Below are 14410 nucleotides of genomic sequence, written 5' to 3' on the forward strand. Positions count from 1 at the left end.
CAGCAAATATTCACTACAAGCAGAAACAACTGTGAAAAAATATACAGGAAAAACCTTGACAACATTGTAGCCCGTAACTGCATATGGTGGGAACTGATGGAGTCTTTGCAATACAAATAGCGCTCCAAATCAGTTCTCCACACAGAGAAAGTTTCCAATGATAAGGGACACATGTAAGGCATGTTCTTTTAAAAAACTTAACTCCCATTAAGCAGCTCATTGTTCATAAAGGGAATGGTGTTTACACAGGAAAGAGTCCAGTTTCAACAAATCTGAAATTCAACAGATGTTTCCTTCTATCTAAGCAAAACAAGTTTGTGACCCATTTCTGCCCAGCCAGAAAGCTTCAAAATTAATTCTACAGGGTGGGGCAGAAACCAAAACAAACTAAAACTGTACTCGACAGAATGGTCTTCGAAAACAAATTCAGAAAAGCTTGCATTTCAAAATTACAGGTGCTACTAAAGTGAATTAACTTGAAAAATTCAGTCTTCTTTACAGAGAATGCCTTAGGATCTGGGTTTGAAGGGATACAACATGTTAATTATAATTTTGGTTCGTGCTGGAAAGAGAAAGTACGGCAGGCTATTACTCACATGGTTCTTGTAGCAATTGCTCTCTTCAAATCAGTTTAACCTTTCCCCCCCAGACCTCCCTCAACATCCCTCCAAAACTCCCTGCTGCTTTTGGCTTCATTAAGTCTCTTAAGACCTCTCTTCCTCTGCACACAGTAGTTAAATAATAGAAGTGGCTGAGCAGAGTATAAAAGGTATATCTCAATTTCATTGGTAATTATTACTACATATGCACATTATACAGCAAGTATAAGCATTTTGTATTAGTTTAGAAGATACCGAATTTCAGGCTTTGCCGAATTCCGGCTGCTGAGATTATGCTGTTACACATCCAACTATTTTACTTACCATCACAAGAAAGTCTCAGGACTTTCAGGATGTACCTGATGGTATTACACCATTACCAGAGCAACGCTGGATTGGTGACATTCTGTTACACAGCTGAATGCTGCAAATGCAGCATCTTCCAGGGAGTTAATGCATTTTTTGTAAGTAATGATACTTCGCTCTAGAAGATGAACTGAGATGGACTATTTGTTGCTGAGAATTTTATCCAGGGTGTTGGGATTTTTTAGCTTTTATAAAATGCAGCTGCAGAGGCCCAACAATTTAGATTAACAGCTAGATAAAAGTGCCAAAGCTAAAATATTCTTAATCATGAGTATGACAAGTGTACTCAGTGCATGCAAATTCAGTGCCTATCCTTGCCTTTGCAAGTCCTTTCAAGTCCTTTCTTGACTAGATTTCACTCGTTATTTCTTGTCCTAGCTATTTTGTAAGCATTATACAAAGTTCCCATCTCCACACCACTTTATGCACAGCATACTCAGCACTGAGGTTGCTTACCCCAGGCAAGGCCTCTGCATGTCCTGAGAAGAATAAACCAAGAAGACAGGGCTGTAATCTGGCAGCAATGCAACACACCATTATTATAACCAAAACAAGTATCAGCAGAGTGAAGGAGACCCCACTGAGACACTTTCAAATCTGCCTATCAAACAATTATAGCAGAGGTAGAGGTGGCTTTCTTCCCCCCTCCAGTAATCCTATTCGTCCTTTAAATAGATCTTAAGTATAATCTCAAACTGTCAGCATTTTTGTTAAGAAATACCAGCTCAGACTTAATTGGATTTGTCAGACAATCAAAGCTAAACAGTTCTGTGAGCTCCAACAACTGAACAGCTACAGAAAAAACCTTCCACGTTGGAATGTATAAGAATACAAAAGTTCGTTTCAATAGGAAACATTTCCTCTGAAAGTAAGTGGTAAAAATACATGATTTGTTCCACAGTTCAAACCCTGTCCCTTAGCAACATAATGATGTGGTGTGGCACAGCTAAGGTAGTGTGAGCTGCTCCACATAGGCGATTATCTGCAGTTCATTTCAAATATTGTCACTTCGGACTGCTCTGAATTCACCAGAATTGCTAAAGGTTTGCCTATGCAAACTTGATTTTAGACTTTTTAGAAAAAAAAAAAGTGGTGGTAGGGGGGTGGGAGGGGGATGAGAGAGAACCCAGAGAATTCTGCCAGGAACACGTAACAGTAGCATTTGAAAATATCTATATTACATAACATACATGCAAATAAAAGAAACCAACCAAACAAAAAAAACCAAACCTACGGAAATACATACTTCAGCTGAAGAGCAGAAATACCTCCTATTCCTCTGGGCTTCTTGACCTTTTTGTCACCAATATATATATGTATACATGAGACTTTCTCCGAATTTGCTGGTTGTATCATCAGCTTCTTTTTCTTTACTGCTTGTGTGGGCTGGAATAGTGTATTTTAAAGACAGTCTAGGATATAAGGGCCTAAAACCTACACAAACCTCATCCTCTGAATGGTGACGCAGAATACTTGACGACGACAGAGGTTACAAGATAAGGAAGTATAACAGGCCACATCTTAGAGCACTTTCAATGCCTTCAAACTGGTGGTTCTTTAATGAAGATTGAGATTATTCCATATGTGTATGGATGCAAAAGAAAAGTCATTATACAGATGCTATGTTGAAAATTGAAGTGACATTCACTTGCTGACTTCAAAATAACAGCCTCACAGGTTTTTAACCTTTATATTTAGGACAATATTGATTTGAGCACTCAGCAACATTATTTTCTGCATGTGCACACTTGGTAACCAGTACACCTGTGACTGAGGAATATAAGAAAACTTTGCATTGAATTCCAAACCGTGTTTTGATCAGGGGTAAAAATGATTTGAGATAATGTAAGGAGTCTATCACGGTCAATATCAATACTCAGGAGTTACATGCTCTCTTACCTGTTGTCTTATCCACACCAGGGAATCCAGCCTGTCCCAGGGTTTTTAAACACTTCCTGTGCTGGGAACTGCCCTTCTTCCTCCCAGTTGTCCACAAAGCGATTAATCTCCTTGTTGATGATCTAGATTTGAAAAATGGATTTTAAAAGTTATTAACACAGACATTTCTACAGAAACAGCTTTGACGATTTTTGTCTAAAAACTTCAATTTAAAAAGAAAAAAGAAAACAACTACAGAGAAAATTTTGAAAGCACATTAATTTTCTTACTTCCCATTGGATGTCATTTTCCTGTGCCTACCCACAACTACAGCAGACATAATGAGGCAAATTTAAATATCTCTTTCAGCAGTAACAGCTACTATAACAGGAGGTCATCAGGGCTGGTTTAGACCTCTCCAAGACCTATGAAAATGGCAGCTCCCCCTCACTATTTTTTACCTTTTTTGGGTACAGTTTCTAGAAAGTGACAGGAAAGGAAGTCTGGATTATCCTCAGAGGGACCTTGCCAAAAAAATAGCGATGATCTGTTCACAGTGACCACACAGTACGCAAGACAGGCAAGTAGGAGAGAACTCATTTCCTCTCCCTTTGCCTGAAACACTCTTAAGGACATCAGTGTTGTTCAGGTTACTTACGTCCAGTCTGCATTTAGATTTCCCTAGAATCTGACAAAACATGTACTGGAAAAATCTGGTTGTCTTCCAGATTGTGTAGCATTTTCCTGAGCAACTCTCAACTGGGCTGTTGCTGCTCACATTCCAAAAGTCAGAGTCCTAAACTGCCTGGCTACTGCCCTTGTTCCATTCAGGCAGCTGTCTTTCCTTCCAGCTGTTGTCAGCAAAACACATCTGGAGCACAGCCACTATGTTCAATAACATTTTCAGATTTCAGAGCTCAAAGGTTGGACGTGTCAGCCCACACAGTTCCAGATTTCCATGGCCATGGGATTAGAGCAAAATGGGCAAGCTGCAGTTTTGCAGCTGACCTCTGAGCCTGGCAGTAACTCCCAAACAGCACTGTCTCTGTGTCAAGCAGCCTCATGCCGCTGGGTGCACAGGGCATTTCTTCTTCTGTCACCTTGTTCTTGCTGACTACCAACCTGACAAAAGACAGACATTATCTTAATAGCTTTCAAAAGCCATCAGTTGTGTAGTGCCCACCTCTGCCTACTTTTACAAGCCAAACTAGGAGCTGGCACAGGCTGCTTTTGACATGCCATCAAGTGCACCCCATACCCGGAACAGCAGGCACAAGGGGGTCCAAATGTGTAACAAAAAGCCACCATCCTGCCCCTAAACCAAACCTTACCAAAACAAACACCAGTTCCCAATAGAAAGGTAATGCCTTTGTGACCACAGTTTTACTGCTACACTGTTTCACAAAGGGAGAATTTACTATTTTAAGAACTTACTTCTCTTAGTCTTCTCTCCACACTAAGTAAACAAGTTCTGTGGTGCTATTTCTTGAGCTGGAAAGACTCCTCTACCTCCCAAACTGCTGTGCTCATGAGACCCTGCAGAGCCTTCTTCTGAACTATCTATTTATTGCACATTCTTTGCAGAATTTCATCCCATATATGGCTGCTCTCTGCTTCCCAGTCAGCCACATAAATAAGGGTTCTTCACTGTTGGTAACATAAAAAAACCCCCACTTTTTCACTTCTCTTACCAAATTCTGAGAAATTGATATAGGGAATGTTCATTCAGTAATTACCCTCTCTTATACTGAATAATGAAGGCCTCATGATCAATAGTAACAAAATACTCACCAGGACACTATCTACATGCTTAACTTCTATATTGCCATATCCTAGATGCTCAGACTCCAGGACACTGACCCTCAATGTTGAGTTACAGGTGGTGAAATATTTTTTTAATTGTTTTATAATAACATCTGGCAATTCTCATTGCATAACATCCAGGGAAATGCCTGGAAGAGGTTATGAAGTATGTGCACAAAGTTATTCCAGTGTTTTGATGGATCTTGGCAAAAGCATGAAGTGGATGTACTAACAGAGTTTTGTGCTTGTTATGGCTGGTACTAGGCCAAATGTTTCACAGCCTACATACAAAGCTACCTTTGAAGTTAAACAGAGCCAGAGGAATTGCTAAGGAGTGAGAGAAGTTATTTTACATGATTTCTGCAGATTATAACCTACTTGCTCCTGTGCCTCTGAGTAAAATTCTAATTAACAGACCTGAAGTTTAATTATTACCAGTTGAAGTTTACCATGTCGAGTAAAACAAGATCTTCCTTGCCTGACAGCAGCAAAAAAAAAACCATCCCAAAGACAACCTCACTGGACAGACCACAAACAGTGCATACCTCTAAGTTCAAGAAAAAAATTACTATCACAGTCTGGATACTGGTATCCACAGTTTTTTTCTTAGTCATTGGACCATCAACTTCAAACTGCATTTTTGCAAAGAAATTAAACAGGTCTTGTCAAAAGCTTTTATACTTTAGACCCAAACTCTTTGCAAAAAGATCACACATGCTGTTTATTTGGGGGAACATCTCCCCTTGTACTATCACATACAAATGTAAGCCACATTGCTGGAGAACTGCAGCACTGGTCAACTGGCTGATGCTTCAGTGGTGACTATTGGATATTATCATCCCTTCATATACAAGCAAACAGAGAGAGAGAGGGCTTCAAAGTTTCAAACAGCAATGACTGAAGGAACACAAGCAATTACACAGAGTGCATAAAACACTGCTAAAGACAGGTTTATTTCAATGCAGGTCAAATAATGCTGCACACCTAACCATTTGATTTGCTCCTCCCCCTTGGCTTTGGTGACTTCCTCACATCCACGCGCCCAGACAAATATTTCATGCCTGAATTACTTTAGATCTTGACTAATTAACTTTGAATTTATGTGGTTTTTTGAATGCACGCAGCTTTTAGAAGCCAACACTAACAGCTGCAGGCACAAATTATGCAGGCACGTTAACCTAAATCGTAAGGTATACGTGCAGTATTTGGCAAATACACAGAAGTGAGCTTTTGGCAGTACATGAGCAGCTGGCCTGCTTATTTTTTTATGCTTTATCATAAGAAATGTGGAAATCATGGGTGATGGCATCTATACTTGTATCACTAGGATACCAACTATAACAATACCTAAAAATACCTATACCAAATATAAACAATACCTCCTCTCACTAGAAATATTTTAACACTGCATACTACAGATGCTATCTGACAGATGTTCCCAGACACAAATGAAATCTTTTCACCAGATCTACCTGGCCAAATGTCAGTGCATTTGGGATGTAAAGTCAATTTAGGAGCTGTATATATTCTCCACTTGCTGATAAAACCAGTAAACAGAATGTCTGTACCGTACACGCTGCCAGTACAGACACTAGTATTTTCCTGACAGTTAGGGCACAGTAAGCCTCATTATGGGACTGGTGGGGTTTTTTTTCAGGCTGCTTCATATGAACCATGATGCAAAACTAAAGGATTGAGCTCTGGAGACAGCCTTGGTTTAGCCTGCATCCCAGCAAGAGCTCAGGCTGCTCTCTGGGGAGCCTCTGAAAGAATGGCTTCAGGGCTGATATCAGCCGTGAATTATTTCAAAAAACACTGTGGATATTTGCCCAGTTGGAAACTGATCGAGCCAACAAACTCACTGTGTTGAATAACGGTAAGAAAAATACGTCTGTTTTCATTTAAAACAGTCTTGACATCAAGTTCTGTGAAAACAGCACCTGTAGCTTCCTACCCAGGAAGAGGGAAATGCGGTGGCAGGGCTGAGGAGGGGATAGGGAAGTTCAGGTTTAATTTTTTTTTTTTTGTTATAGATTATTTTAATTTCTCTCTAAAGCAAAGCAATGAAGATATCTGCCAAAAACACTGCCATATAGTTGCACATTTTTATTATTTTTCCACTGGAAGTTAATACAATATTTAAAAGATAAGCATTTAGGGATTTTTCTTGACATGACAATCAATATTTTGTGCTGACATTATATCAGCACCTACCTAGAAACATTAAGGATTGGCACTTCTCACCATATTCTAAAACAAACAGACTATTTCTACAACAGTAGAAACTAATTGAATTAATTTGGCTACTGAGAGCACATACAGATGTTTTTTACAGCAATTAGAGATTTCTTTCCATTATTCACCAGCAAATTTACCTTCTCTTGAGCAATTCCAATCAGAAATTAAAGGCCACACTATTTCTCTTGTATCTACCCTTTATAATACTGTATAGTAGTAGTATATTTCAGCACACAATTAGCAAGATGATGAATCTTGAAAACAAAACAGTAAATTGAAATCTTACAAAGTAATAGAAATTTTGACTAAAATTTCCTGCAACTTACACCTAAACTGAGATTAGACTTACTAGAAAAGCAGAGGAGAATATCTGAGAAAATGGTATTTTATATTGAAAAGATTAAATGGATTTAATGGTGCCACATAACTATACCATATTTTTACAAGGAAGATTTTTTTTCCTTTAAATCAAGTTACAGTAATTAAACTTAGCTCTGTTAATATAATAAAAGATTCACAATTAATGGGATCTTATATTAAAAAAAGCAAATAAATTAGCAACAAATCACTAATGACAGTTCTTCAGTGGTTATAGCTAGACATTAGCAATACACTGACTTGAAAGGAAGGAGGTAACAGAGCAGAGAGCCCCATCTTTGACACCAGCAATAACTAAATAATTAACAGCCTGCAAAATATTTCTCCTTTCAGGTTTTGGTTTTTTTTCCATAACCATCAGCAGAAACAACTGCACCACAAGACAACTCAGCATTGTAGGAACACCAGTGTTCAGAATGAGGCAGTGCTGTAGCAAGATGTAAGGCAAAGCTGAGGTGGTCAAACCTATGGGCAATCTATTGGGTGCTACCAAATCTGGCCACCAAAACCCACACCATGGCTGCAAGGCAGACAGGATCCCACCAGTGAGCTCCTTGCTGGCCACCACACCACAGCCTGTGAGGATCCTCTCACCTGCTCCTCAGAGGGCCTCACAAATCCAAACAGCAGCTGTTCATTTCCCACTTGTTGGTCTCTGTCAGGGTCCCCCTGAGACAGGCATCCCATTGTCCTGAGGAGGGCCATGAGGATGATCAGAGGCTGGAGCACCTTCTGTGCGAAGACAGGCTAAGAAAGTTGTGGCTGTTCAGCCTGGAGAAGAGAAGGCTGTGTGGAGACCTCATAGCAGCCTTCCAGTATCTGAAGGGGGCCTGTAAGGATGCTGGGGAGGAACTCTTCATTAGCGACTGTAGTGATAGGACAAGGGATAATGGGTTTAAACTTAAACAGGGGAAGTTCAGGTTAGATATAAGGAAGAAGTTCTCTATTGTTAGGGTGGCGAGGCACTGGAATGGGTTGCCCAGGGAGGCTGTGAATGCTCCATCCCTGGAAGTGTTCAAGGCCAGGTTGGGCACAGCCTTGGGTGACATGGTCTAGTGTGAGGCATCCCTGCCCATGGCAGGGGGGTTTGATGATCTTAAGATCCTTTCCAACCCTAGGCATCCTGTGATTCTATCCCAAGCACACCAGAATGACTTTTCTAGTGTATATTCCCTGCTTCTTCTTGCTTCTGGGCTTATAGGCCACTGTCCTCCTCAACTCCCTCAGAACTCCTTCAAAGCCCTAACCAAACTTTGGCAGCCAATCCTTTCCCAGTAATAGTCTTTACAAAGTCAGGGAAAGGGTGCAGAGAAAGAGACTGGGATGGGGAAACATACTGAGGACAGAACCAGGACAAATCCAGGTAAGCGAGAGAAGCTCAGTTCCTCGTAGCTGATACCTACTAGAGAGACTGTGGAGAGAATGATGCTTCTGTCATGGCACCTCACTGATAAGAGTACCTACTGGCATGTGGTCGGCAAAGCAGGGTCCTATTGTTCCTCCTGCCTCATGAGGTCCCTCCAGGCAGCTGCTCCTGTGCTTCCAGTCCCCATGACACATGCTAAGAGACCCTAGCAGAGCCAGGCGCTTCCTGATCACCTAGATCCTAGTGCCTAGATCACCCAGCCTGGTGGTGGCAAGCCTGGATCAGCAGCAATCAGCTGAAGAGGCAGTCATACAGTCTCCAATGATGTCATGTGCAGAACCAGAGGCAGTATGTAACTTGGAAGACCACAACAGGTTAAAAATAACCCCATCACACAAAGATGATTTAACCACACAGCAGGCAAGAAGTGCTCCCTGCAGTGCTAACCCGGCCTGATCATACATAGTGCACTTTCTTCTGGTTGTGACTTAGGAATTTACCCTATTTGAGTATGGGATTCGGGACTGGGCCTCAATGACGACAGGGAAACCTCTGTACTCTGAGCTGTCACCAGACTGTTGCTGAGAACAAGCCAAGAAAATGTTTTTCACAGTGATACGGGGTTGAACTGAAGAAGTTCAGCTGAAGTGTAGATATTCATTTCATGATGCTGTGAAAAACACCCAGCAGCAAAAAAAAAAGTCCTAAAGGCAAAATATCCATTTAATTAAAATAAAGAACAAAAATGAAGTAATTTGGACTTAAGCTTTTTCAGCTTTTTGGTTTCCCCAACTTTTAAGGCATTTTGTATGCAGAACCCAACCGCTCCACACCGTGCCTGCAGGGCAAGATGTGACCCACTCAGTGGAAAAAAAAAACCAAACCAAACCTGCTGGATGGAAAGGACACCTCAAGCCACCTGAAGGTACCATTAAAAAGAAGTAAGGAAAGCCAAGTCAAATACAACTATATTTTCTCTATTTTTTAATTCCATACCTGCAAACCTTAAACAGATGTTGAAAAGCAAAATAATGGTTCCACCTACTCTATTTGAACACATTGCTAGTCCCCCTGCCTTGGTGGGATTACACAAAGATAAGGTTAGGACCACACTGAAGTACCTGGTTGAGCATGGGCTCCATAGCAGGCATTTAATGCTCACCAGCCTCTTTTTCAATGGACTACACTGCTGATCTTTTATTTTGCTTGGACATGTACTAAGCACTTGCCAGAATAAAGAAGGAGACACATCAACTATGTCGGCTACGTTACACATAACCCCTGAAACTTCTCTGTGCATGTGTGCGCACTTAGATATAAATACACACAGATTTCATGTTGTTTAACTTTCTCATTTTCCCAGTGGGCAGTGTGTAAGCTTGAGACATTAAGAATTAAGAAAAAAAAGGTAATTCTAGCTTTGCACTATAAAGACAGTTCAAAGGGGCTGATAACATGTTGGCTCACATCTGGATTTCTCTACTGCCATTTGCACACAGCTGTGGCCAGAGCTGAGTCTCCAGAGAAGCTTCCAGTGGATTTAAAAACAATATTCAGTGTGCTTATACAAGAGAAAACCAGAAAAATTTCCTATGTGCTGGAAAACATATGGTTGAAATGGGAAGACGTATTTAAAATTCATTGATTAGAGCACTACAATTCCTTTTTGTACCTTCAATTAAGCCGTGCCACAGGTAACAAAGGCACTGTGCAATCTGCTACAGCGCTGGATACCAAAGGCTGCAGAGATCAGCAAATACAGGAACAAACTGTTACTAGATTAAATTTTCTCTTTCTCAAAGGGGAAAAAAAAAATAGCAGACGGAAAACCTCTAACGTAAGAGTCGGCAGCATCTTTTATATAATAAAACATACTTCTCCTCATTTCTTTTTATAAAATCTGATTTTTTCGGGGGGAGGGGGGGGGAAATGCATGTACTTTATGAGTGTTCTGCAATTTCACCTGGTCTGTTCATTTGGAAGTAACTCGACATGATTCTGCTTAAATCATTGTGCTTCTTCCCTGCAACTGCAACACAAGTCCTCACAACATACCTAATACATAAAGCAAAGCGGATAACTGATTCAGAAACACAAACACTGCAAATTGCTTTGTCCTATATATCTGGCTACAGTTTTTACTCCAGGAAACAAAAAAAACACAACCCTCAAACCCTGAACCAACCACAATTTTTTTGCCAACGTTTACCAAAAACTTAAAAACCTACAAGACCACCAGGGAATACAGAAGTATGTGCTGTCTCCCCACCCTATGCACATCTGGAAGCCTCCCCACCCTGCTGACACATCTGGAAGCACCACTGTTGGAGCAGAGGGCACACATCATCATCATGCTAACAAAATAAAAGGTCTAGTCCAGCACCTGAGCACTGAGCCTAGCCTAACCTTTTCCTGAGGAATGAGACACTTTTTGCCCTCAGCCAATTATTAGGAAAATTGCAAGGAGTAGAAGGAAGACAAAGAATGACAAATTAAAAGTTGTAATTGAAGCTGTTGCTAGAGTGGAAATCCATGATGACTAATTTCCTATTCTGCCTTCAAAAACACAATCACAACATACTGTGCTTATTCCACCGCACACTTGTAACATCAGTGCTTGTGACAACAGGTCTGAGAGGACCTGCTCCCAAGAAACCCTCCAAAATGTGCCTGCAGAGCAGCTCTGCTCTCAAACACCGCAGAGCATCTCCAACCCAGCCTCCTGCCCACAGCAGGATTGGGCAGTGCTGACAGAGGAGAAAGAAGGCTCCTCATGACAGACAAAATCTTGCCAGTTCTGCAGCTGTGCCACAGACCACACCCCCTCAGGCATGACCAGGAGTACATCAGAGCATATACCATACTCCAGCCTTTTTGTCCTTTAGCTTTCAAAAAGCACATTCTTCCCAACTGGCCTGGCATGTGGCACGGGCAGGAAACAGACATCCACCACCAAAGAACACCTTCAGGTGCAACGGTTTGGCTTTCACACTGCTCCCTTCTCCTTAGGGTCTCTGCATCTCACCATTTCAGACACTTGTAGCACTTTCAGAAGTGCAGTGTGCCACGCACGCCATTTTCCCCTATCACCCTTTGAAGGCTGCCATATATAAAACAACAGATTGCAGATATAATGGCATTTCTGGAATTACTTAACGTTATTAAGCTTGTCCTGGCTAACTCCTACAGACAAACTAATGCTCTAAGTTTTCAATGAGAAGTTAAAAATTTGTCATTGAAACCTATCTTAAGGTACATGCAGCTGAGTTGGTACTACCAAGGGCTAGTGACCAGGGATCTCTGGCTGTTAAAGGACATTGAAAATGTAACAACCACTGTCTAAATGCACACTTCCGGCCACGTAAAGGCAAATAATTTTAAGCAGCATACCAAGCATCCTGGAAGTCTCCTTGTTTAACCTATCAGTATTCATCTATCAAATTTCATCTTCAAGGACTGCAGCTGGATGTAGGCTTTACTCTCCTCCTGAGCCCAAAGAGAGAGGAAAAAACAACAGCAAAAAACCCCAACTCCCAGAAATTCAAAGTCCAGAGCAAGGCGAGCTGAAATACAGCTGAGCTTTCAGAACACCCTGTCGCCTGGCTGTGAGATGTCACATTCATTAGTATGGGCACACAGGAAGGGGAAGAGAATTAATTGTGCATTTCAAGCAAATGTGACGTAAAAAAGATTTGAGCAAAAGATTCTGATCAGTCATGGCAAAACCTATATAAATCCCAGTTGTTTACCCAGTCACAAACCGCTTATTAAGACACGATTTTAGTTGGCTTATAAGAAGTGTGTAACCACTGCCTAATCCAATCAGATGTGACAATGATAAAGCAATATAATAGCTAGACCCAAGCCACAGAAATACCCCTTAGGCCCAGTTCTACTAAACAATGCTCACTGAAAAGTTTAGCTGGATGCAGTGAAAATGTGTTCTAACATGAATATAGAATACGAAAAAACTCCAATGTCTGGACACAGCAACTGCAATCTAGTAGTATGCACTACTCTGACACTAAGTAACAAATAAGAGCATTGCTTATATAATTGCCTTTACTGCATTTTTGCTACACAATGAAGTATTTGTACATTAAATGACATTATTCTGATTATCAGAAAAAGCTTTTTATAGAGGTTGCTTGACTATTGAAGCTCTTTTTTCCTCTTCTACTCTCTGAACCGATTTAAAAGAAGCTCTTGGTAGGGCACGAGCGAATGTATGGGATGGTTCTGCTTATTGCTGTGGTGTATCCCAGCTGCCCCTTCCAATAACAACAAAATTCTATTATGAAAATTTTCTCTCTGTTAAATTACCACCAAAAATTCTTGGCAGGGATATTGCTGTGTATCTATACCAGCAAGAGAACTAGCACCCACATGTTTATATTGTATTTCAGCCAGACACAAAGGCTATTGCAAACTCCCTGTAATCTGGAGATACATTTTGCTCCCCTCATAAGGGCACTCAGTGCAAAATCTGTGAGCCTTACTAAAGTCTCAATTAACTGCCACCTTCCTGCAACTTTTACCTTGGGCGCCTGATAAATAAGATTTTAAAATTACAGATGCAAGTCACGTATTTTGCAGAGTCAGCTGTGTCTTTTCTCTCTCCCAATTTAGTGAGAGATCAACTTCTACCTGATTCATTTGTAACACCATCAACCTACTACTTTGCTGTTCAGTGACTGGTTTTTACGATTTGCTAGAAATATAGTAAACCAACTCAATCCAAGGTGCTCTAGTGGCTATGATGGTCACCCTTCAGTGTTTTGCAGGTCAAAAAGAGCCATATTCTTTTGACAGAGAATTTACAGCAATTTTACTGGAAAATTACAATGAATGTCAATATTCAATTCAGATCCTGCATGCTCTAATATGAAGGGGCTTTAAATCTTGTAAAAATACATGTATTAGTAAACAGAAACTCATGACATACAAGCCAAGAGTGACAAATGAGACAGCTGTGTCCTTTGGGAGAATCTCACTGTCAGGGGAAAACCCCCTCATCCTACAGAGATGTAATACAACGTAACTACACCAAGTCACTACTAGGTATGAAATTAAATCTCATTTATATTACATGCAACTCCAGCAAAATATATGTCAATCCTTCTCAAACCTATTTCCCAAAGCCTCCTGCTACTAATGCCAGAGGAAACAAAAAATAGACAGCATGTATATATTCCATATGTATATGCATACTATTATGCATACACAAACAAAGCAGGTTAAATCTTTTTCTTTCAAGCCAGTTATATTGTAATCTAAATACTGCAGCAAGCTGTAGGATACCAGTGCACTGCAAGCAATGTTCAACAAGTTAAGGAAAAGTTACGTTTTCGATTTCCAAGAGGAAGGGTGGTGACCTATAAAGTTGTAAAGGAAACCACTCACAGGGTTATTTCAATACCCTTGCTAAAAACAGCCTTCTGGAATTATAAGAGTCTCTTCCTCATCCTGTTCAGAACAATTGGAAAATTACAGATCATTTAAAATACATTAATTTAATAGACTAAAAAATACAACTAATGGAGGCAAATAACACTTCTTACTCATGGAATTGCCCTGCTCATTTCTCCAATTTCTCGGGTAGTTGCACCTGAACTTAGCTAGTGGAAAGAATGTCCCAAATTACATAACAGGTACACTTAAAATGTGTTACAGATCTGGAGTGGTCATTCCCTCCTGAAGACTTTTCAGTTTATCCTAAAGACACTGAGAACAGGCTTAACTTAAGCAAAAATTGATTGCTAGAACCTTTGGGGTGAACAAC

The 14410-nt window shown here is 40.5% G+C and overlaps 1 protein-coding gene across 1 annotated transcript in view; it reads right to left on the reverse strand.

Moving 5' to 3' along the window:
• LOC308216901 (putative acyl-CoA dehydrogenase 6) overlaps positions 1–14410 on the reverse strand; it is a gene marked incomplete at both ends in the record, with an annotated part of 83889 nt that overhangs the window by 67545 nt on the left and 1934 nt on the right. The window contains 2 exon segments of the mRNA XM_080609611.1: positions 2865–2910; positions 2912–2986. Coding sequence (XP_080465737.1) covers positions 2865–2910; positions 2912–2986 — 121 coding nt within the window.

This window comes from Psittacula echo, assembly GCF_963264785.1.
Source record: "Psittacula echo genome assembly, chromosome: 2".
In the NCBI taxonomy this organism is placed as follows: Eukaryota; Metazoa; Chordata; class Aves; order Psittaciformes; family Psittacidae; genus Psittacula; species Psittacula echo.